We start from the raw sequence: 26,443 nt of genomic DNA, 5'->3' as shown, positions 1-26,443 counted from the left end.
GGTCAGGCCACACCTTGAATACTGTATACAGGTCTGGAGGCCTCATTTCAAGAAGGCTGTAGAGCTGCTGGAACGAGTACAGAGAAGGGCAACAAGATTAGTGAATGGAACAAAGGGTTGCTCTTACGAAGAAAGGCTAAAGTTTTGCAAATTACAGAGTCTGGAGACTAGGCATTGGCGAGGTGATCTGATTGAGGTGTATAAGGCTTTGAATGGCTTGAGCATGCTCAATGCCAATGGATTCTTCCTCTTTCTCAGAATAATCACCTGAGAGGGTATAAATTGAAATTGAGGATGGACGATGTCGGATAGATGTGCAGAAATTTGCCTTTAGCCAGCGGGCAGTTGGTTTGTGGAATAGACTTCCATCACTTGTTGTAGTTGATAGCCTAAACAAATTTAAGGCTCAGCTGGACAGGTATTTCCAACGAATGGAGGGGTGAAATGGGAGTAGTGGTTGTTTTTTTTTTTTTTTTTTTGGCTGATGCTGAATAAACTTGCTTTTTCTTGTATCATATGCTTATGCTAATGAATGCAGAAAATAATTTTGACATAATATACTTAGATGTCAGTAAAGCTTTATATCATTCCAGTTTATACAGCAACCGTTCATATTCCACATGGCCAACCAGGCTAGCCAGGTGGGTAAAGTGCTTGCCTGGCAACCCAAAGGTCGTGGGTTCGAATCCCGCCTCGGCCTTGGATCACAGTAAAATGCAAAAACCTTGGGAGGTGCATTATGGCCACAGAAGCTGATGTGCCAACAACTAACAAAATAAAAAAAAAAATAAATAAATATACCATGTGAAAGATTACTGAATAAATTCAAATTATGAGATAGTTACTGTAATGGATAAAGAGATGTTTTAGTTGCAGGAGACTGAGTGGTTATTATTGAGCACTCCCCTTGAATTAATGTTATTAGTGGAGTCCCTCGGGATTCATTGCTAGGTCCCTTATTGTTTTCTATATTCAAGGAAGAATAAAGAAATAATATTGAAGATTAATGCCCAGATTTGTTGTTAACACAACGCTTCATTGATACAACAGTATGCTACTCCAACTGGATCTAGATAAATTGGGAAATGGGCTGAGAAGTGGCAACTGAAGTTTAACATTGACAAATGCCAAGTACTGCATATGGGTAGCAATAACCGAAGAGAAATGTACCAATGCTGTGGTACCACACTCAGAGAAGTGGAAAGCAAAAAAGACTTAGGGATAATTGTGCAGTCAAATATGAAGTTAGCTGATCAGTGCAGATGGGCTGCCAGGGCTGGTAATGGAGTCTTGTCGATGATATATATATAGGAATTTTGCTAGCAGGGACAGGGAGGTAATTATCCCATTATGCAAGGCAGTGGTCAAGCCACACCTAGAGCACTATGTACAGGTCTGGAGGCCTCATTTTAGAAAGAATGTAGAGTTGCTAGAATGAGTACAAAGAAGGCAACAAGATTGGTGAGGGGATTTTAGCCTTACCAAGAATTTCTTAATTTCTGAAAACGCAGCACCTGGAGAGTAGGCACCTGCAAGTTGATCTGATTGAGGTGTATAAGGCCTTGAATGGGCTGAGCAAGCAATGCTGATGGGATTCTTTCTCTTGCTCAGACTAAGAACCAGAGGGGGGCACAGTTTCAAATTAAGGAAAGATAGTTGTAGAACAGATGTGCAGAAATTTGCCTTTAGCCAGTGGGCAGTTGATTGGTGGAACAGGCTTCCATCTTTTGTTGTGGAAGCTAATAGCCTTAATAAATTTAAGGCTGAGCTGGACAGGCATTTGGAAAGAATGGAAAGGTGAAATGGGAGTTTTTTTTTTTTTTTTTTTTTTCCCTGATGCTGCATAAGCTTGCTTTCTTGTATCGTATGCCTCTACTAATGCTAATTCTCTGAGCAGTACAGATAGGGTTCTAGGATAGTTCATACAGTCCTATCAGCGATGTACAAAAATTTTGCCAACTGTAATGTAATTATCCCATTATATGAACAATGCTTAGGCCTCATGTTGAGTACTGCATATACAGTTCTGGTAGCCTCATTTTAGGAAGGATGTGGATCTGCTGAAAACAGGTGCAGAGAAGAGCAACAAGATTAGTCACGGGCTCAAAATGCTTCTACTACTAAGAGGATTTGGGTTCTGTAAATTGCAGAACCCAAAAACTAAGAAATTTTGCCTCTACAAGAACACCTGATTGGACACCTTCAGGATTCCATACACAAGGGAATAAAAATTTATATTGAAAAAGGATGGTTGCCGGATAGATGTGCAAAAGTTTGCTTTCAGCAATTGACTTGGAATAAACTTCCATATGGTTTGTTATGAAAGTGGATAGTTCGATTAAATTTAAGAAAGGATTATGCAAATTTAGTAGTAAGGATAGACAAATGATGTGGGTACTTCTTTTGTCTGATTCTTGCACTGCTTCTATTAGAATGAGCAGCAGCCTGGAATCCAAGGCAGTTGAAATTTCCAAGACTCCTGGGAGTCATAGTGGAACAAGTAAATACACGGACTGTGTTAGGGTAACTAAGAGTAGAAATAGGTGAATGCATGTACACCAATGCTAGGAGTATAGTTAATAAATTTGATGAGCTTGAAGTGCTAGTCAAGACATCAAAGGCAAATATTATTATCATTAGCCATATGGTGCAAGGAAGCCTGAGGCTTTTGCTGCACCAGACAAAAAAAAAAAAAAAAAAATTCTAACTTACCCTAAGAGAGAGAGAGAAGTAGAAGGAGATCACCGAGGAAAAGAAGAATGATGATATCCAGCTCAGGACCCTGGGTGTGCCAAGCCCATACTCACCAGATGTGAGCCTCTGGGGTTTGTTGGGATATCAAAGATGTGGTGTCACAGATGTAAGCAGTGCAAAATTGGAATTTGCAGAGTGCAATGTGTACAGGACAGGAATGGAGAAGGGGTTATGCTGTCAGTTAAGAAACACATAAAATCTAAGGAAGTGCATCCAATTGATGTTGGTGGACAATGCAATGTGTTGGTGGACAGTGCAATGTTGAGACTGTTTGGTGTGACATAAGCACCTTGAAAGGAAAACTGAGCATAGGTGTGTGTATAGGCCTAATGAATCTGATGAGTATAATGAGCAATTGTGGAGAGAAATAGAGTGGGCCAGTAAATCAGAATGTCTTATAATGGGAGATTTTAACTTTCCAGATAATGACTGGAACTTGTGGATTGGTCACTTGCACACTAGCAGCACTTTTTGTGGATTTATTGGATGACTGTTTTCTACAGCAACATGTTCGAGAGGCAACCAGAGGGAGTAATACTCTTGATCTGATTATCAGCAGTGATTATTCATGCAGTAAGAATTTGCAGATAAAGGAACCACTGAATGACAGTGATCACAATGTACTGATGTGGGAATTACTTAAAGATGTAACTACCATCAAGGCTAAAGTGAAGGGTTTTGCTTTCGTAAAGGTGACTACAGGGGTCTCAGACAGTTTTTAAATTCTGTACAGTGGGATCAGCTGATGATGTTACCAATGTTGAAATCTGAATGGGAAGCTTTCAGTGTCTTAATTTTGGAGGCTACTAGGCTTTTCATTCCAACTAAGAAATACTGTTCAAGGTTTAAACATAAATGGATGAATTAATGAGGCTTGTGGCAGAGAAGAAAAATGTATGGGTTGCATATAACATATTATCAGGGGACACAGAGGCCTATGGTAGATATAAGCTAGTCTGTAATCAGGTCACAAAGAAGGTTAGGCAGTCGAAGGCAGATTACAAGAAATCTTTGGCAAAGGATGCAAAGAAAAACAGCAAAGAGTTCTTTTTTTATGTAAACTGCAGAAGGAAAGGGATGGATCAGATTGGACCACTTAACATGGATTGGTTGACTATTGATGGTCATGCTCAGGTAGCTGATAAACTGAATGAGTATTTTGCGCCTACATTCACACATGAGGAGTTATTCAATGAGTCAAATGCCAGAAGTTTATCAAACTCTAACAGGGAGCTAAGGGATTTTGTAATAACTGAGAGCAAAGTGGAGGAGAAATCGTTGAAGTTGAACATAAGGAAGGCACCTGGGATGGATGTGATCTATCCAGTTATATTAAAGGAAGCAGTAAATGAAGTAAGCAAACCCTTAGCCATAATTATGAGAGCTTCGTTGGATTCGGGGGAGGTCCCCATGGACTGGAGGTGTGCAAATGTATCATGAATTCACAAAAGGGGGTTCAAGAGGTTACACAAGTAATTATATACCTATTAGTCTGACTTGTGGTCAGGGGAAAATAATATAGTCACCGGTTAAAGAAGCATTGCAAAATCATCTAGACGACTGTAGTAATAGTTAAGACACAGCATGGGTTTGTTAAAGGGAAGTCTTATCTGACCAATTTGATTGGATACTATGATGTGGTCACAAAGGAACTGAATGCCAAAAATTATTTTGATATCATATACTTGGATTTCAGGAAAGCTTTTGATGCAGTTGCACATGGAAGACTGCTGTACAAATTGGAGAGATATGGCATCAAGGGTAAGTTGCTACGATGGATAAAGTGGTTGAGTGGGAGACGGCAGAGAGTGGTAATCAATGGGCACTGCTCTTCTTGGACAAATGCTATTAGCGGAGTTCCCCAGAGTTCGGTGTTGGGCCCATTATTGTTTTGTATATTTATCAATGATATTGATGAAGGTATATCAGGTATAATGTCCAAGTTTGTAGATGATACCAAGGTTGGCAGGGTTTTTAACGACGGTAAAGACAGTATGCTACTCCGACTGGATCTAGATTAGTTGGACAAATGGGCTGAGAAGTGGCAACTGAAGTTTAATATTGACAAATGCAAAGTACTTCATATGGGTAGCAATAACCCAATAGAAATGTACCAACTGTATGGTTCTATACTCAGGGAAGTGGAAAGTGAAAAAGACTTGGGGGTAATTGTGCAGTCAAATATGAAGTTCACTGAACAGTGCAGATGGGCTGCCAGGGCAAGTCATGGAGTCTTATCAATGATATACAGGAATTTTGCTAGTGGGGATGGGGAGATGATTATCCTGTTGTTCAAAGAAATGGTCAGCCACACCTAGAATACTGTATACAGGTCTGGAGGCCTCGTTTTAGAAGGATATAGAGTGGCTAGAATGAGTACGAAGAAAGTCAACAAGATTGGTGAGGGGGAACAAAAGTGTGCTCTGGCCAAGAAAGGCTTAAGTTCTGTAAATTGCAGCACCTGGAGAGTAGGCATCTGTGAGGTGATCTGATTGAGGTGTTGAAGGCCTTGAATGGGTTGAGCAAGCTGAATGCTGATGAGATTCTTCCTCTTGCTCAGATTAAGAACCTGAGAGGGCATAAATTCAAATTGAGGAAAGACAGATGTAGGATAGACGTGCGGAAATTTGCCTTTAGCCAGCGAGTGGTTGGTTGGTGGAACAGACTTCCATCCCTTGTCGTGGAAGTTGATAGCCTAAATAAGTTTAAGGCTCAGCTGGACAGGTATTTTGAACGAACAGAGGGGGTGAAGTGGAAGTGTTTTTTTTTTTTTTTTTTTTTTTTTTTGCTGATGCTGCATAAGCTTGATTTCTTGCATCAAATGCCAGTGCTAATGCTATTCATATCTGCTCACTCATTCTGTTTTCCTTTTTTCTTTTTTTTTCTTTTTTTTTTTTTATGTGAACCCCAAACACAAGAGGTATTAGAACCTATAGTACTTAGTACCGTGCTTGGGTTGGAGATTGAGAAGACGAAAGAAGATATTTGTTGACATTGGACTTGAACTTCTGTAGATTGTAATTTTCAGGAAATACGTATGAAGGAAGGTTGTTCCAGAAAACGGCAGTTGAATGAATAAGTGAGGAAGATGAAAAGTTCGTTCAGTGGGTTTGAAGTTGGACAGTAAACGGATGTTGGCTGGTGGCGGCACGTGTTCGGACTGTTTTGAAAGAGAGAGTGGGAATTATAGAAGCCAATTCAGAAGAACAGTGCCCATGGAAGTATCTGTAGAAGAGGCATGCAGCAGAAACAGTGCATCTATGAGACAGCGAGTGGAGAGACTCTGTTAGAGATGAATCATTAATTAACCTAACTGCCCTCTTCTGAATGGAATCAAGAAGCTTGAGAGAGGTTTTGGGGGCACCACCCCAGATGTGGGAACAATATTCCATGGCAGGGCGGATTTGCGATTTATACAGAGTGAGCAGCTGTTTGGAAGAAAAGTAACGCCTAGAGCGAAAGAGAAAACCAAGTTTTTTAGATGCAGAGGAAGCAATATTTGTAATGTGCTTGTGCCAAGAGAGATTAGAAGTGAGGGTAATCCCCAAAAGAGATATATTATTTTGCCTAGAAATTGGAGTGTCACTAAAGATAAGCATAGGAGCAGAAGAATCCTTTTTGCGAGATATAAGACAAGACTGAGTTTTAGAAGGGTTGAAATCAACTAAATTGTCTTTGCCCCACTGGAGAATTACCTGAAGATTGGCATTTAAGGAATTGGTAGCAGATTTTCGAGAAGTTGAAGCTGATTGAGCAGCACAAAGTTTCTCAAAATGGAAAGTTGAATGCAATGTGCTATCATCGGCAAAACAATGGATAGGATTTCCAGTCAATGGAAGAAGGTCATTGATATACAAGAGGAAAAGAGTGGGGGAAGAACTGAACCTTGGGGGACACCGGCATTAGTGGAGAAGTTAGAAGACAGAGAGCCATCTACCATCAACCTCAGTGAGCGATCAGAGAGAAAACTGGATAACCAATTACTAAAAACAGTTGGCAAACCATAAGATGGAAGCTTGTTTAGAAGACCTTTATGCCAAACACGATCAAAAGCCTTTGAGATGTCAAGAGCAACTACTTGTGTTTCACCGAACCTTTCCATTGAATTAGTCCATAAATGTGTAACATAAGCCAGAATATCACCAGTGGATCGACACTGACAGAATCCATACTGGTGATCGTTGATCAGACGGAAGGTTTCTAGGTAGTTTGAGTTGGCGGTTAATTGATTTCTCCATTACTTTAGAAAGAGTAGAAGTAATTGCAATGGGACGATAATTGGATGGGAGGGATTTGTCACCCTTTTTAGGAACTGGCTGGATATGAGCAAATTTCCAAGCAGAAGGAAAAACACCTTTAGAATAAGAAAGTGAAAAAAGGCGGCAAAGAATAGGAGTAAGTTCAGGAGCACAGGTTTTGAGAACAACTGGAGAAATACCATCAGGACCTGGGGCTTTCTTAACATCAAGATTCATCCAATCCTTCTGATGGAAGACCACAGGAGGCATTGAATGGAGTGTGTTGGGAATGGTGGGAGGTGTTTTACCAAGATCATTAATACATGAGCTGGAAGAAGAATGGGATGCTAGCAGGTCAGCTTTATCCTTGGCTGAAGTGACAACAGAACCATCTGCTTTGGACAGAGGTGGGAGCAGAGATGGGCAAAAGTTGCGGCCAATAGCTTTGTCAAGAGACCAGAATGCTCGGCTACCATTAGGGCAAGAAGCAAGTTTTCTACTCTTAGCCTGTTCAAACTCTAGTTTGGACTGATTAATAACTGCTTTACAATTGTTGCGAGGTTTGGTGTAGGCAGAAAATGAAACTGAAGAATTAGAAACAAGCCAATTACGATATGCAACATTCTTCTCTTGGACAGCCTTAGCACATTTATTGGAAAACCAAGGTTTAGATAAAGGACGAGATTTTAAAGTGCAGTGTGGGATAAAGGATTCCATTCCTGCAAGAATAATTTCAGTGACACGATCTGAGCAAATGTTGACATCAGAAGTTTTGAAACAGTAATCCGACCAAGGAAAAGAAGAAAAGAAGTCTCGTAGGTCATCCCATTTTGCATTCTTGTAATGCCAAACAACACGAGGTTGGGAATAGCCATGAGATAAAGGTTCCATTGGAGAAGAGACAATCACCAAGTTGTGATCTGAAGTGCCTAAAGCAGCTCTCACTTCGACCGTGTACTTAGAAGGGTTGTTTGTGAAAAAAAGATCGAGCGTATTGGCTGTATGATTAGGATTGTCCGGTATTCTTGTAGTTAAATGAACAATCTGTGCTAGGTCATTAGTAATTGCAAAAGCCTCAGCATCTCGACCTGCTGGGTCGGTGTGACTAGAAAACGGAAGCCAGCTGGGGTTGTGAACATTAAAATCACCAAGGAAAATTACCTCACTGTTAGGAGAGTTGGACTGGAGAAAGTCAAGTTGCAACGAGAGGAAGTCAAAGAGCTCCAAGTGATTAGTCGAGTTCGGAGAACGGAAGAGACAACAGATGAATTTGACACAATGAGGTAGAGAGATTTTAAGCCAGAGAAGATCAAAGAGAGGAGATTCCAAATTGCCAAGTCTCTGACAGGAAATATCAGAACGGACTTATGCACAAGTACCACCTTTGAGGCGAAAGAAATCATACAGCGAATAATTTGGGCATCTGAGGTGAGCAGTAGTTGAATCAACCGATAACTGAGATTCTGTCAGAAAAAGTACATGAGGTTTGGCAGACTGCAAGTGGAAATGGACATCGTTGAGATTAGAATTGAGACCATGTATATTTGTGAAATGAATTAGGAAGTGCTTGGGAGGTTTAGATCTTTTTGCAGATAAGCTTGCTCTATTAGTTTGGCAATTCATGGTGTATTCAATAGTAAGAAAAAGTGGGTGGGACATGCTGTATGAAGTAATGAAATTTTTGGATATGGTGTACATGTGGTAAGAATATACCCAGATCCTTGACATAACATGACCTCGACAATGCTCCCCGCATACACACTACTCGGACTCCCTCCAGTCACTATCTGGCAGAGTAGAGGTAGCAAGATTATACACTAGCTGATCCGGAAGCCTCCTAGAGAGTTACCAATAGGTCCGGTCCGGTGTACTAACTAGCGGCTGGCCTGCGAAAACCGTTTTAGAGCTGTACCCTCGAAATGTAAGGAATATTGGATCTCGCCACGCCGTTCATCATAACCTCAAAAGTCATCAATCATATTGCATGATGGAAGAGATAGGGAAGGGTTCCTGTATAAATTATCATCATCTTCAGGATGATAATAATTTATGCAGGAAATTTTCCTGTATTGTACCATTGTGGCAGTCTTTTGGTCTCAAATGAACATTTTTATTTTATGCTTCACACCTGTCTTTTCAAGTAGCAACAAGACGAGTAGTAACCTGCAATCATCTTTAATTTCCATCTTCCCTAGTATCTTCTTTCTGTCTCTTTTTATGCCTTGATGGTTTCATTTCGTTTTCTTCTCATTTGACAGCACCCTGGAGTAAAAAAATAAAAAGTTAAGTTTATTCAATTTGAAATTAGTTATCTGCTGCTAACTGATTTAATATTGAATTTTAAATTTGATTCTCACTAACAGAACCAAAATTTCATGTAAAAATGGCCATGTGGGTATGCATGAAATTAATCTGCTAGCTAATTCTTACATTGGAATTTTTAAAATTTATTGGTGTGTCTTTTTTGTTACATTAAAAGTTGTGAACAGCGTTACATAACAAATGAAATAGTAATTACATTATGTATGAACTAAAATGAAATCACTCTGGATTACAAGTAAAAGATAATAAAGAATCATCAGCTTATACAATATACTTATTAATAATTATAATATTCCATATCCCAGTTAGCTGCATTAGTATTCTAGACTACAACAGGATGTTTGTGGGATTCTTTATTATACTATGAACTTTTGTATAATAAACTATGTACTTTATTATTTTTTTTATAATTTTTTAATTCTTTATTTGAAATTTCAGGCTTGGGAAGACACATTCCTTAATTGGGATACAGTTACAAAACTGCTGACTAGTTATCCAAAATCAAAGCTGGAAGAAGGGCAGATGTGTGAGGGTTTTCACCGTACCATTGGTAAAAGAAGAGCATCTCATCAGAGTACAGAACATGAACTTGAGGTATATATTTTGTGTGGTCTTCTAGTCTTTAGACTAGAAGGGTCTTTAGAATTTTTTTTTTTCTATTAAAGAATGGTATTCTTGGGATAAAAAAAATAATGTGCTGTACTTAAGGATTTTCATAGTCATATTATTTTCTGTAACTTTTCATAATGGCAATTCATTAAGAATGCTAAACAAGCTGCACTTGATTCATCCTGGAGTACTGAGTTCTTCCTTACTTTTATCTTAGTCTAATTGACTTTGTACATTTTTCTTCATTCACACAACTTTGTTGATTTCAGGACCTGTAATTAAAATAAGACGTTATTGAAACCACATTAAGCTTGGTGGATTACTGTTTCAATTATTACATGTTAAGTATTGAAATTTTTAACACTGTGCCACTACTCTTTCATACTCAAGCCTTGTATATGATGATGATTCATTGTTTCCTACCACTCACGAAGTGTGTTCTGTTGAAAGGGAACTTCAAATTTTAATTAATAAAATTTAACAGGCTGCTACGTAACATTTTCATCTTGCAGCATAGAAAAATACTGTAAATTATACACTCATTCTTTGCATTTATTCCCACTACCCCACTGCTACAAAACCAGTTGGAAGTTTATTCAATCAGTTACTCTTTTCCTAAAGGCAAATTTCTGTACATATAGAAAAAAATGGAAGAACTCTTTGAAGAATTAGGCACATTGCTGTTCACAATATTATTCACGGCTACAAGCCAGGAGTTTATGTGAAAGAATAACATAGCATAAGGAATAAAGATGAGAGGGGGAAAAAAAAAAAAAAAAAACACACATTATTATCACTAATTAGGCAAATATGTGATTAAAGATTGACACAGAAACATTAATGAATTTAGATAGGAAAAATCATATACAACAGTGTGTTGGGAAGTGAAAATTATTGTCTAGGGAGAAATTGTTTTATAGTGCAGGACAGTCATTTCAGCTGGCACAGAAATGTTGGAACACTTGAGTGATGGATCCATAATGATGGTGAGGGCAGGTTCTAATAACCTGTTATTTGGATCTGAGAAGGTTGATTGAGTAAGATCTGCCTCTATTTTTTATCGACTGAAAACTTGTAGAGATCACTGTTCAGGAAGATTATGTATTGCAGCATTTGCATGCGTAGGAACTGATCAGTTACCTTTAACTGGTTTGTGTTGGCCTGAAGGACTGGGTTGGCTGGCTCTAAGTCTGGGGCCAGCAATCATTTTGACAGCAAAGCCAAGTCTTCACTTGTGAATATTGGCAGGAAAATGTCTGATGTTAAGAGCTGTTGACTCTGGATGGTCCTTCTTTTTCCAATTTTTCTGTCTACAAACAACTCAATGCTACCCACCGAGCCGAATATTCCGACTTCTTGCCTATCTTGACTGATGGCTTGAAGTCAGAGTTGTCTGTCGGACCTGCTGCTACCTTTCCAGGTCGTACTATATCTGGAAAGATTCCTCAAGAATGCAATATATATACAGCTGAATTGTATGCTATAGAGTTAGCTTTGGACCACATTAAAACCCACAAGTATCAAAGCTGTTTGGTATACACTGACTTTCTAAGTAGACTGCAGGCTTTATCAGGGATGAGATATAATTCTCATCCATTTGTTAACAAGATTCAGCAGACTCTACATTATCTGTCTGAGTGTTCTTTTGATATTTGTTTCTGCTGGATTCCAAGCCACATTGGGATCAGAGGAAATGAACTGGCAGATGATGTGGCCAGATTACCATAACCCCCCACAACACATTGCCTGTTATTCCCCTATACAGACTACCAGCAGCCAATACATGCTAAATTACTCTCCCAATGGCAACAATCTTGGCATGAGCAAGTCATGAACAAGCTATATCAGATAAAGCCTGTAATTCGACACTGGTAGTCTAGTCTGCGCAGGAACTGCAGAGAGGAAGTTGTTCTAGCTCGCCTCCACATAGGAAACAGTCATCTTACACATGCATTTCTGCTGAGGGCAGATGACTCTCCTATGTGTGAAAACTGTGGCACCATTTTAAGTATTATTCATCACATTTTAACTGAGTGTTCACGTTTTAGACACGAATGTGATTTCTATTTTACTGCCTTTAGTCATCTGGCTGAGCCTTATACACTCAGTCAGATTTTATCTGACAATGACCATGTGTCTGCTGTGTGTAGCTATTTAAGATCAGTAAACTTTTTTACTCGTATTTAAAATTTACCTTTTTATTGTTATTTCTTTGTTGATATATGTTTTATACCTTTTATACCTATGTTATTATAGTGCCGCTGGTGGCACCAGCTGAATGCTATTAAAATTAATTAATAAAGAAGGTTTTCGGGAGTGTTGCTCAAAAAGAAGTTATATTTTAGATAAAATAAGTGTGGGTGAGTGGTCCGAGGGTTAAGATTTGGGACCTAAAGGTGGTTTTATTTTTCGGACTGTGAACATTTTTTAAAATGGCTATCATTATTATGTTCAGACATAGGAAATTTCAAGGTCATTAAATTTTTAAGGAACTATAATCAATCACTGGGAATTATTAGTAGAATAGTTGTGCTACCTGATAGCTTTGATGTAGAAGTTTTCAGGATACTCCCCTCGACGTGGGCACCTGTACTTGGTGAGGGGACCTCCCAGTGACGCTGCTGGTCTTCCAGACTAGCATCACTGGGATCCAATGCCCACAACCCAGGTTCCAGGCTTACATCAATGGAATCCGGCGTGTTTGCCGTGTGCTGCGACCCGTGGAAATTCGGAAAAGGGGATCCTGGTGGTTGAGGGACCCAGCTTCAATACATCACTTTGGTCCCTGCTTCGAGAAGACGGGAGGTCCTGGAAGGCCTGGCTAGGATCAATCGGCTAGTAGGCTCGCCTGCGAGGATCAACCGTGTCAATGCCACGCCCCTACCCTCACGGTCCGAGGGACAGGATTCAGGCTGGTGGTGATGCGGGTATGGTGTCTGGGTAGCCCTGGCGTCCCACTCCCCGAGCGCATTTATTGTTTGCCAGGTAGTGGGCGTCCCTTTGGGCTCCATGGTGGGTGGGGAGCCCGGGCACTGAACCAAATAAAATTTCTATGAATCCTGATAAACTTACTTCTTTAGGGTCCCCAACCCGGTCCCTATCCGAAATCAATGAGAAAGATACAGATAGCAGTATTGCTAAAAAGAGGCAGTGAACCGGAATTACCATCAGGGCCTGTACCAAGGTTCTTAATTATGCATTCTACCAATGAAACACCGATTGGTAAAATGTTGCCCTTTTTTATTCAAAAAGGGTTAGATGGGTTAGCAAGTTCACCCAAATCAGTTAAGAGGCTTCGTTCTGGAGACCTTTTAATTGAAACTAAAAATGACAGGCAATCGGAACATCTACTCCGAACAACATCAATCGGAGGAATACCTATAACAGTGACACCACACAGAACACTCAATTCATCGAGAGGTGTCATTTCGGAGTGGGACCTTCTCGACGTAACTGAGGAGGAAATCTGCTTGGAATTAAAACCACAGGGAGTTATTGCCGTCAAGAGAATTACTGCGCGAAGGGGTGGAAAACTTGTTAAAACCAGGAACGTTATCCTGACTTTTAACTCTCCTAAACCTCCTGATGAGATTAAAGCTGGATACATCAATTGTTCAGTGCGTCCATACGTTCCGAACCCTTTACGGTGTTTTAAATTCCAGAAGTATGGACATTCTCAAATGGCCTGCCGTGGAGTCCTTGCATGCGCTCGATGCGGTGCAAAGGACCACGAAACAACAGCATGTTCAGCCGCAAAACCCACCTGTATTAACTGTGAGGGAGAACACTCGGCCTACTCACGAGCATGCCAGAGGTGGAAAGAAGAAAAAGAAATTCAACGGCTGAAGGCAGAGCTAAATATATCATACCAGGAGGCAAGGAAATCGGCAAAACCCCTGAATATCAACAAACCTACCCATGCCCAGAAGGTAGCAGGGAGATATTCCGTCGGAACTTAGACGAACATGACCATTCCTCCAGAGGAGTCTTTCACTCCCATCGCGTGTTATCTCTTAAGTTCTCAAAAACCTGCACAGAAAAACCAATCAGCTGCCACTCCTGTATCAGTACCTCCTAATGCTCCACAAGTAACAAAGGAATGAAAGAAAAGAATAAGAAAGGGGAAGTCCCCCCTAGTACCCAAGAAAACATGAATGTCGAGCAGAAGGAGGTACACGAAGATTCAGTCTTGGAACTCTTTGCGGAAGAAGAAATGGACATGGGACAGTGTCCATTCTTCCCCCAAAAAGATATCATTTCGGTATTATTCGTTTCAGATACTTGCGAGAAATGAATTCCTGGAAAACTTTGATCCCCAAGACTGATAAAAGTAAGCCCTCAGCACCTCGGAAGCCACCTGATGGACCCACAAAGCCAAAATAATGGCTAAATTCCTACAGTGGAATTGTCGTGGATTCCGGCGAAATACTGATGACGGCGAAATACTTGATGATCTTGTAAGCCACTCCAGTATCAGTACCTCCTAATGCTCCACAAGTAACAAAGGAATGAAAGAAAAGAATAAGAAAGGGGAAGTCCCCCCCCCTAGTACCTAAGAAAACATGGATGTCGAGCAGAAGGAGGTACACGAAGATTCAGTCTTGGAACACTTTGCGGAGGGAGAAATGGACATGGGACAGTGTCCATTCTTCCCCAAAAAAGATAAACCCAAGACTGATAAAAGTAAGCCCTCAGCACCTCGGAAGCCGCCTGATGGACCCACAAGATAATGGCTAAATTCCTACAGTGGAATTGTCGTGGATTCCGGCAAAATACTGATGACATCAAGGCCCTCCTGCAAAAGCACGAGCCAGTTTGCTTTTGCTTGCAGGAGACTTACCTAAAGGCAAATGATGATCCCACAATGCATAACACCACAATTTTTCGTAAGGATAGAATTGCGGATGGTCCTGCTCATGGAGGAGTGGCTATCCTTGTGGGAAACCAGACCCCAGTTCAGCCCTTGCTAATTACAACTAGCATAGAAGCTGTTGCAATTCGCTTTACAGTGGGATTTTTATTAATGGTCTGCTCTATTTATTTGCCACCTGGGACTGACATCTCCCAGGAAGACCTTGATGATCTTGTAACGCAGTTGCCTCCCCCTTTCTTACTTTTTGGGGATTTTAATGGACATAACACCCTGTGGGGTAGTGCTAACATCAATGGAAGGGGACGAGTCATAGAGCATATGCTAAATGACAATGACCTTTCCCTTCTAAATATTGGAACAAATACCTTCTTCCACATGCCTACCCGTACGTTTTCTGCCATTGATCTCTCTATCTGCTCCCCTTCTCTACTCCCTTCACTCACTTGGGAAGTAGAGGAGAACCCATACGGAAGTGATCACTTCCCTCTGATAAGCTCGTTATACAGTGCGAGACCGTGTCTTTCTTTCAGGTTACCACGGTGGAAGATTGATCAGGCTGACTGGTCTGCCTTTCAACATCAGGCAAATTTCGACCTCAGTACCGTCAGTCAGGAGCCTATCAATGATGCAGTAGCGTACATCACAGAAACTATCGTCCAAGCAGCTGCGAATGCTGTTCCAAAAACATCTGCCTGATTTCCACCATTTCCCAAACCTTGGTGGAATTCACAATGCACAGCAGCAAAAAAGGCTCAAAACAAAGCGTGGGGGATATTCCGCTGATATCCTACCACTGTTAATCTAATAGTCTTCAAGCGTGCACAACCCAAAGCACGCTACATTCGCCATCAGAGTCAAAAGGAATCATGGATCCGTTTTACATCATCTATTAACCAGTCTACCAACTCTAAGGTAGTCTGGGATAAAATCCTGAAAATGAAGGGAAAATATACATCCCACCCTTCTTCAATCCTAGATTATAATGGATGCACTATTGCAGATCCAACTGCAATAGCCAATTCTCTTGGGGAAACATTCTCTAACATCTCTGCAACATCTTCGTATTCCCCAGAGTTCCTGGTCCTGAAACATAAACTGGAAAAACAGGCACTTAATTTTAAGTCTAAGAGCGTCTATCCCTACAACGAGGCATTTACTATACAGGAACTGAAAAGAGCTCTCACTCTTTCCAAAGCAAGTGCTGTTGGACCAGATGGCATCCATTATGAAATGATTAAACATCTTTCACCAAAATCTATGGATTATCTGCTCTCTCTATATAACAGAATCTTTACTGAAGGGCAGTTTCTGGATTCCTGGCTCAAGGCAATTGTTCTTGCCTTTCCTAAGCCAGGAAAGGATCCAAAGGTCACTACCAATTATCGTCCTATTGCTCTGACTAGCTGTCTGTGCAAAATCCTGGAGAGAATGGTTAATTCTCGTTTAATATGGTACTTAGAATCAAATGACCTTCTCTCCAGTATCCAGTGCGGCTTCCGAAGGAACCGGTCCACTTTGGACCATCTTATTAGACTGGAAACATCCATCTGGGATGCTTTCCTAAAACGCGAACACTTGGTGTCGGTGTTCTTTGACATGGAGAAAGCGTATGACACAACTTGGAGATTTGGCATCTTAAAAGATCTGCATAGCCTTGGCCTTAGGGGGCAACTCCCCATTTTTATTAAAAACTTTTTAGCTAATCGATCTTTCCAAGTTCATGTGGGATCCTCACTCTCTCGTTCCTTTAGCCAAGATGACGGAGTACCACAAGGATCAGTATTAAGTGTCACGCTTTTTGCCATCAAAGTAAATTCCATCACAGAACAACTTCCTCCAACTGTAAACAGTGCCCTCTGTGTTGATGACTTTAGCATATTTTGTCAGTCATGCAACATGAGGGTTATTGAAAGACAACTGCAGAAAGCCATTGATCGCCTCAACTCCTGGGCACTTGCAAATGGCTTCAGGTTCTTGCCGGAGAAGACCATTTGCGTACACTTTTGTCGTAAGCGTAATCTTCATCCTGAACCTGAATTAAGGCTCTGACAAAATGCTATTCCAGTAGCAGCCGACACAAAATTCTTGGGACTCGTATTTGATAAAAAGTTGACCTTTCTGAATCACATCTGTCAACTCCGCACAAAGTGCACACGCGGGCTTAATATTCTCCGCTCGCTCTCCTCAACATCTTGGGGAGCAGACCGATGCACCCTTCTTCGGCTTTACCGTGCACTTGTGCGATCCAAACTAGATTATGGGTCCCAGGTATATTCCTCAGCCAGAGACAGTGTCCTTCGATGGCTGGACCCCGGCCATCATCTGGCTCTGCGTATTGCTACTGGAGCATATTGCATATCTCCTGTCCAGAGCTTATACGTGGAATCAAACGAACCTCCGTTATCTCTTCAACGTAAGCAGTTGTCTTTAAAGTATGTTTTAAAACTGAAATCCCTGCCAGACCATTCGTTTTATTGTTATTATTGGCAATAGCTGAATTATTATTGGGAGTTCAATAATTCAGCTGAATTTCCCAGCTGAATTATTATTGGGAATTGCTGATTTCAAATCAGCAATTCCCAATAATAATCGTTGCCTGTCAGTCCCCTATACAGACTACAGTCAAATAATACACGAGAAGATACACTCCCAATGGCAGGATTCGTGGAATAGACAGACTGCAAATAAATTATATCATATAAAGCCTGTAATTGAACCGTGGCAGTCTAGTCTGCGCAGGAATCGTAAGGAGGAAGTTGTTCTTGCCCAGACCCACATAGGACACAGTCATTTAACTCATTCGTTTCTGCTGAGGCTTTTAATCATCTGACTGAGCCTTATACACTCAGTCAGATTTTATCCGACAATGACAACGTGTCTGCTGTTTTTAGCTATTTTAAATCAATAAAAGTCTTTAATTGTATTTAAAATTTATGTTATTGTTATCTTTTTATTGGTTTATTTTTTATATATCTGTTATTATATATATCTGGACATGGTGGCCTAACTACTTAGTTCACTGAATGTTTTAACTTTTTACATATGACCGGTATTTGGCGCATTATAGCCTCAGTTGCTGATTCGCCAATAAAACCCAAACCAAACTAAACCATTTCAGGATACCAAATTGTATTTAAAAATACTCACGTGTTGCTGAGTTATACATTATTGGTATTTTCAAGGTCACAGTAATTCTACCGAGTCAGCCATTTGGATGTTTCCAGGAGATAAAAGAACTACAGCAGTGGCATCTGCTTGTTCAGTGGTGACTAGAAATTCGGCATAAAAATTTATCAGTGATTTATTACTGTAGATTTGCATATAAGCGAAAGGAAGTTATAGTAGTAGTGGTGGCATGTGATGCAAGAAAGCTTTTGGCTGAAAGCATTAGCCAAAAAAAAAAAAAAAAATTTACACAACTGTTCCCTCTAAATGCTTGTCCAATTCCTCCTTAAATTTATTTAACCTATCAACTTCCACAACAACAGATGGAAGTTTGTTCCAGCAATTAACCACCCACTGGCTAAAGGCAAATTTCCGCACATCTATTCTGCACTTGTCTTTCCTTAATTTGAATGTATGCCCCCCTTAGGTTCGTAATCTGAACAAGTGGAAGAATCCCAATTTGATAAAAGACATTGAGTAATTTGAAAATGTCTGAAGAGAAGTTATCCATGTAGTGCAAATAGTGATGGAGTTTTCCATGTGAGGAGAGATTATAAAGTCGAGGGTGGCAGAGCTTGGAAACGAGCCATTTGGGTGAGGGGGAATTGCAAATTGAATTGCTGTAGAATTTTTTCATTGAAGTGTAGCACAAAATCTAGGGACATAAATATAATGATGCTTGGATTAAATGCTTAGATTTCAGTAAAGCTTTTTATATGGTTCCATGTAAATGAGTGCTGTAATTAGGGCAATGTGGCATTAGGCATAAGTTACTGCTATGGATAAAGTGGCAGGAGATGATGGTTATTAGTGGCGTGAGGGATTACTAATGTTTTTACCAGGGGTTCCCGCAGGGTTCATTGTTAGGTTATTGTTTTTAACATTTAGAGTCAAACTTGATTAAAACAACCTCAGAAATTAGTATTACCCATATGGTGTAAAGAAACTATAAGTTTTTTCTGCACGAGTCAAATAATATTTTATTTTAATTAATTGAAAATTAAAATGATAATGGACAAATAATAATATAAAATATAAATTTGACTCTCTCTTCATTTAGTTTGTCCAAATCCATCTGTCCTTTTAATTTCCTCAAGCCTTACTTCATTTTTCTAAAGTGAAGCCTCCAGACCTGCATACATTACTCTAAATGCAGCCTAACCATGGCCTGATAGCAAAGTTTGTGTGTATCATTGATTAAATCCCACGAACTGTCCTGGCAGCATGTCCAGCTGAGAGAATTCGTGTCTGACTGCACATTTACCCCCAGGTTTTTTTTGGATTTCCACTATGCTGAGTGTAGTACCACACAGTTAATAAGTTACTCTGGGGTGACTGCTTCCCATGTGCAGTACCTTACATGTGTCAATGTTAAACTTCAATGCCATTTCTCAGCCCATCTATTCAGTTTTCCTGGATCTTCTTGCAGTAGCTCACCCTGATGACTATTGTTAACTACCCTGCCAACCTTTGTATCATTTGGAAACTTATACACTAAGTCTGATATACCTTTATTAGTATCATTAATAAATATTGAAAACAACAACAGGCTCAGCCTCGAACCCTTGGGAACTCCATTGATAACATTAGTGTACAAAGAGCAGTGCCCATTGATAACCTCTGTCTTCCACTTAACCATCCCTTTATCCATAGCAGTAACTTGCCCTGAATCCAAGTATATGATGTCAAAAAATTTTTTTTTTTTTGTGTACAGTTCCTTGGTCATGGCATCATAGTAACCTATCAGACTGGTTAGACAGGGCTGCACCTTGACAAATCCATGCCGTGAATTCAGTATAATTGCATGCCTGTCCAAATTGGCCTGCATCATTTCCTTAACCAGTGACTCCATTATTTTCCCTGGAACAGATGTTAAGCTGACAGGTCTGTAATTACTCATGTCACATTTTAATCCCCTTTATGAATTTGGGGATACACGTTTGCACTTCTCCAATCCATAAGGACCTCCCCAGAATCCAAAGATGCTCTCATAATTATGGCTAAGGGCTCACCTCCTTTGTTGCCTCTCTTAATATGATTGGATAGATCCCCTCCACCCCAGATGCCTTTTTTATGTTCAGCTTCAACAACTTCTCTTCCCCTTTCCTTTCAGTTATTACAAAGTCATTTAGCTCCCCAATGGAGTTTGATAAACGTCAGACATCCCACCCCATAAAGAATTCCTCGTGTGTGAATGTAGATGCAAAATATCTATTCAGTTTTTCAGTTACCTGAGCAGGGTCATAAACAATTAACCCACTGACATCAAGTGGCCCAATGTGATTCAACCTCCTGTTAATATAAGCCTAGAAGTCTTTGCTGTTTTTCTTTGCATTCTGTGCCAGAGCCTTCTCATAATTTGCCTTAGCTTGCCTAACTTTCTTTGTGACTTGATTACAGACTAATTTATATCTATCATAGGCTTCTGTATCACCTGATAATTTAAATGCACCCCATGCACTTTTCTTCTGTGACATGTCTCAATGTCTGACATCTCATCATCTGACATCGATTTAGGTCTAATCCTTGAATGGTATTTCTTTGTTGGTGTGAAAATGTATTCATTGAATACAATATCTTATTGAATACTCTATATAATATAGGTGGGGATACACCATAGATCACTCTTAATATGGGGATATACCATAGATCAATAGATTATTTCTGCATTAAAGGGCAAAAAACTGTTTGTAGTGTAAAAGGGCATAATTTTATCTGTATCTCTTATTGTGCTCCTCCTTCAAACGAGTTCCATGTATTACACTATCTCGAATAAGTAACACTTCACTAAAAGAGAAGACTATTGTTTTTTTGCCCTTTAGGAGTGATTTATGGTGTACTCACATCTATATTATATAGATTATTTATTCTCTTAAATCTATGATGCCTTGTTGCATTGAATTTAACTTTTATGTTATTGAATACTTACACAATGAATGCACTGTGTATACATATGTATTAATTGTGTTAGTCAAATTTGTTTTTTTACATCTTTCATCTTATCTTGCATCTATTTCATATATTACAGAAAATCTGCATTGAGAAATTCCATCTATTTTTAATTCAGTTATTTCTGCACTTCATTTTAAAAATTTTGTTTTGTGACAGTATTACACTGCACAGTAAACTGTGAAGGATGTGGTAAGGACTGCAGCTCCCTGCAGGCATACACGACGATATTACTTTTAGCATTAGCATTAGTAGAGGCATTTGATGCAAGAAAGCAAGCTTATGCAGCATCAGCCAAAAAAAAAAAACCCCACTTCCACTTCACCCCTCTGTTCGTTCAAAATACCTGTCCAGCTGAGCCTTAAACTTATTTAGGCTATCAACCTCCACGACAAGGGATGGAAGTCTGTTCCACCAACCAACCACCCGCTGGCTAAAGGCAAATTTCCGCACGTCTATCCTACATCTGTCTTTCCTCAATTTGAATTTATGCCCTCTCAGGTGATTATTCTGAGCTAGAGGAAGAATCCCATCAGCATTGAGCATGCTCAAACCATTCAAGGCTTTATACACCTCTATCAGATCACCCCGCTGGTGCCTAGTCTCCAGACACTGTAATTTGCAAAACTTAAGCCTTTCTTCATAAGAGCACCCCTTTGCTCCATTCACTAATCTTGTTGCCCTTCTCTGTACTCGTTCCAGCAGCTCTACATCCTTCTTGAAATGAGGCCTCCAGACCTGTATACAGTACTCTAGGTGTGGCCTGACCATTGCCTTATACAAGGGAATAATCACCTCCTTATCCCTGCTGGAAAAATTCCTGTATATCATTGACAATACTCCATGAGCTACTCTTGCAGCCCATCTGCACTGCTCAGAGAACTTCATATCTGCCTGCACAACCACCCCCAAGTCCCTTTCATTCTCTACCACTGTCAGTGTAGTACCACAGAGTTGATACGCTGCTCTGGGGTTGCTGTTTCCCATGTGTAGTACTTTACATTTGTCAATGTTAAACTTCATTTGCCACCTCTCAGCCCATGTGCTCAACCTTTCCAGATCCTGTTGCAGCAGCATAGTGTCAGTAGTGTCCTTGACAACCCTGCCAACCTTTGTATCGTCTGCAAACTTGGACATTAAGCTTGATATACCATCATCAATATCATTTATAAATACAGAAAACAATAATGGACCCAACACTGAGCCCTGAGGGACTCCACTAATAACATTAGTCCACGATGAGCAGTGTCCATTGATTACCACTCTCTGTCTTCTCCCCCTCAACCACCCCTTTATCCATAGCAGCAATTTGCCTCCAATGTCACACTGCTCCAATTTGTGTAGCAGTCTTCCATGTGCAACAGTATCAAAAGCCTTTCTAAGATCCAAGTATATAATATCAAAGTTATTCCCTGCATCCAGTTCTTTTGTGACTGCATCATAGTATCCAATCAAGTTGGTCAGGCAAGAATTCCCCTTAACAAAACCATGCTGTGTCCGAGCTATAACTGAAGTCATGTCTAAATGATCCTGCAGTGCTTCTTTAACCAGTGCCTCCATTAATTTTCCTGGAACAGAAGTTAAGCTCACAGGTCTATAATTACTTGTGTCAGCCTTTGATCCTCCTTTGTGAATTGGGGGTCACATTTGCACATTTCCAGTCTATGGGTACCTCCCCTGAGTCCAAGGAAGCTCTCATGATTATGGCTAAGGGTTTGCTTACTTCCTTGGTGCCTCCTTTAGTATAACTGGATAGATCCCATCCACCCCGGGTGCCTTTCTTGTGTTTATCTTCAACAATTTCTCCTCCACTTTGCTGTTATTTGTGTCATGTGCTTACAGGACAGGCTTTGATTATGTTACCAAGCTGTTATCTATTTAGTTTAGCACTGTACTGAAAATTAGTTTTTCTCTCTCTCTCTCTATACAATGCCTCATTATAGAAGCATGTGTACTATACAAAATTAACAATCTTGAAAGGAGCTTTTTGAGAACTTGAAAAGTAAATGTTAGCATTAGCATTAGTAGAGGCATATGATGCAAGAAAGCAAGCTTATTCAGCATCAGTCAAAAAAAAAAAAAAAAAAAACACACACACACCACTCCCATTTCACCCCTCCGTTCGTTCGAAATACCTGTCCAGTTGAGCTTTAAATTTGTTTAGGCTATCAAATTCAACAACAAGTGATGGAAGTCGGTTCCACCAACCAACCACCCGCTGGCCAAAGGCAAATTTCCGCACATCTATCCGACATCCGTCCTTCCTCAATTTGAATTTATGCTCTCTGAGGTGATTATTCTGAGCAAGATGAAGAATCCCATTGGCATTGAGCATGCTCAAACCATTCAAAGCCTTATACACCTCTATCAGATCACCTCGCCGGTGCCTAGTCTCCAGACTCTGTAATTTGCAAAACTTAAGCCTTTCTTCGTTAGAGCAACCCTTTGTTCCATTCACTAATCTTGTTGCCCTTCTCTGTACCCGTTCCAGCAGCTCTACATCCTTCTTGAAATGAAGCCTCCAGACCTGTATACAGTACTCAAGATGTAGCCTAACCATTGCCTTATACAAGGGAATAATCACCTCTTTATCCCTGCTAGAAAAATTCCTGTATATCATTGACAAGACACCATGAGCTACTCTTGCAGCTCGTCTGCACTGCTCAGAGAACTTTATCTGCCTGCAGAATTACCCCCAGGTCCTTTTCATTCTCCACCACTGTGAGTGTAGTACCGCAGAGTTGATACGTTGCTCTGGGGTTACTGTTTCCCATATGTAGTACTTTACATTTGTCAATGTTAAACTTCATTTGCCACCTCTCAGCCCATCTGTTCAACCTTTCCAGATCCTGTTGCAGCAGCATAGCGTCAGTAGTGTCCTTAACAACCCTGCCAACCTTTGTATCATCTGCAAACTTGGACATTAAACTTGATATCCCATCATCAATATCATTCATAAACACCGAAAACAACAACGGACCCAACACTGAACCCTGAGGAACTCCACTAATAACATTAGTCCACGTTGAGCAGTGTCCATTGATTACCACTCTCTGTCTTCTGCCACTCAACCATCCCCTTATCCATTGCAGCAATTTGCCTCCAATGCCACACTGCTCCAATTTGTGCAGCAGTCTTCCATGTGCAACAGTATCAAAAGCCTTTCTAAGATCCAAATATATAATATCAAAGTTATTCCCTGCATCCAGTTCTTTTGTGACTACATCATAGTATCCAATCAAATTGGACAGGCAAGACCTGCCCTTAACAAAACCATGCTGCGTCTGAGCTATAACTGAATTCTTGTCTAGATGATCCTGCAGTGCTTCTTTAACCAGTGCCTCCATTAATTTACCTGGAACAGAAGTTAAACTAACAGGTCTATAATTACTTGTGTCAGCCTTTGATCCTCCTTTGTGAATTGGGGTTACATTTGCACATCTCCAGTCTATGGGTACCTCCCCTGAGTCCAAAGAAGCTCTCATAATTATGGCTAGGGGTTTGCTTACTTCCTTTGCTGCCTCCTTTAATATAACTGGATAGATCCCATCCACCCCAGGTGCCTTTTTTATGTTTATCCTCAACAATCTCTCCTCCACTTTCCTCTCAGTTATTACAAAATCATCCAGCTCACTGCCAATGTTTACTTTACCTACATCATTCTCCTTCCTGAATTCCTCATGCATGAATGTAGATGCAAAATACTCGTTTAGATTGTTAGCCACCTGAGCAGGATCCTCAACTGTTGAACGATCAATATCCAGTGGACCAATCTGATTCATCCCTTTCCTTCTCGAGTTTAAATATGTAAAGAACTCTTTTCTGTTTTTCTTTGCATCCTTTGCCAAGGATTTTTCGTAGTCTGCCTTTGCCTGCCTAATCTCCTTTGTGACTTGGTTACAGACCAACATATCTATCATAGGCTTCCATGTCACCCATTAATTTGTATGTATCCCATGCATTTTTCTTCTCTGCCACATGTCTCATTAGTTCGTCTGACAACCATTTAGGCCTAAACCTTGAACAATATTTCTTAGTTGGTAAGTAAAGCCTGGTAGCCTCCAAGATTAGTTCCTTGAATGCTTCCCATTTTGAGTTTGCTATTGGTAACATCATCAGTTGGTCCCACTGTATAGCATTTAAATACTGTCTCAGACCATCATAGTCGCCTTTACGAAAACAAAAACCCTTCCCTTTACCTCTGATCGTAGTTACCTCCTTGAGTAAATCCCACTTCAACACACTGTGATCACTGCCACCTAGTGGTTCATTTATCTGCAGATTCTTAATACATGAAGAATCACTACTGATAATCAGATCAATAGTATTGCTCCCTCTTGTTGCCTCACGAACATGCTGATGTAGAAAACAATCATCCAATAAATCCACAAAAGCCTTGCTAGTGTGCGAGTGACCAACCCACAAATTCCAGTCAATATCTGGGAAATTAAAATCCCCCATTATAAGACTCTCCGATTTACTGGCCCACTCTATTTCCCTGTACAATATCTTATTATACTCATCAGAGTCATTAGGCCTATAGCACACTCCTACTCTCAATTTTGATTTCCCTATGCTTATGTCACACCAAACTGACTCGACACTGCCCTGTCCATCGATGTTGACTGGCTTCACTTCCTTGGACTTTATGTGTTTCTTAACTAATAGCATAACCCCTCCTTCCCTCCTGTCCTGTCTGTCCTTTCTATACACATTGTATTCCCCAAATTCCAGTTCCGCATTACTTATATCTGTGTGACACCACTTCTCTGATATCCCAACAATATCTGCCTTTCAGGTTTTGAGCAATACCTCAAATTCATCAAATTTATTTACCAAACTCCTAGCATTGGTGTACATGCAGGTATACATACACCTGTTTCTATTCTTAGCTACCCTAACACAACCCATGTGTTTACTTGTACCGCAATGACTCCCAGCAGTCTCTGAAATATCCTGCATCTTGTTTTTCAGGCTTCTGCTCATTTCAATAGAAGCAGTGCAAGAATCACTTCCACCTCTGCCAGTGGCTACTGTTAATCTATTAGTCCTTGTATCCCCGCAACTAGCAGTTTTCCGACCCACCTAACACTGCCTCAACAGCATCAGCAAAAATTCTTGCACCCTTTCTATTTAAGTGTATCCCATCCCTGTAGAAGCAATTTCTCCTGTTAACAAGTACAGTCCAGGCTGAAAAAAATTCTACCCCTTGAGCCTTGCACAATCCCTCCAGGGCCGAATTGATCGACAAGGCTCTCATCATATACTCCCTCCTATCGTGTCTGGGCAGAATTGCAGACACTTTCAAATTCAACACTAATTCACGGCTTTTTTTCAACAGTGACCTGTACTTGCTAAGTAATTCCGCCGGTCTCCTACTCTTAATATCATTAGTGCCAACGTGTACAACTATATCACCTTTTGTGCCCTTAAAAGATGATATCCGCTCCAGAACGTCATCAACCTTTGCCCCTGGCAGACATACCCTGGTCCTATTCCACCTATCCTTTTTACAAAGCATGTTCCCCATTTC

The 26,443-nt window shown here is 40.4% G+C and overlaps 1 protein-coding gene across 1 annotated transcript in view; it reads left to right on the top strand.

Moving 5' to 3' along the window:
• Positions 1-26,443, top strand: part of Nf1 (neurofibromin 1) — a 1,111,953-nt gene that overhangs the window by 453,296 nt on the left and 632,214 nt on the right. The window contains exon 19 of the mRNA XM_090369763.1: positions 9,753-9,908. Coding sequence (XP_090225889.1) covers positions 9,753-9,908 — 156 coding nt within the window. The remainder of the gene's footprint in view (positions 1-9,752; positions 9,909-26,443) is intronic.

Source organism: Mastigoproctus giganteus, chromosome 3 (assembly GCF_048544385.1).
Source record: "Mastigoproctus giganteus isolate SK-2022 chromosome 3, ASM4854438v1, whole genome shotgun sequence".
Classification (NCBI taxonomy): Eukaryota; Metazoa; Arthropoda; class Arachnida; order Uropygi; family Thelyphonidae; genus Mastigoproctus; species Mastigoproctus giganteus.
Note: the sequence above shows the minus strand (reverse complement) of the source record. Positions and strands in the feature narration are given on the sequence as shown.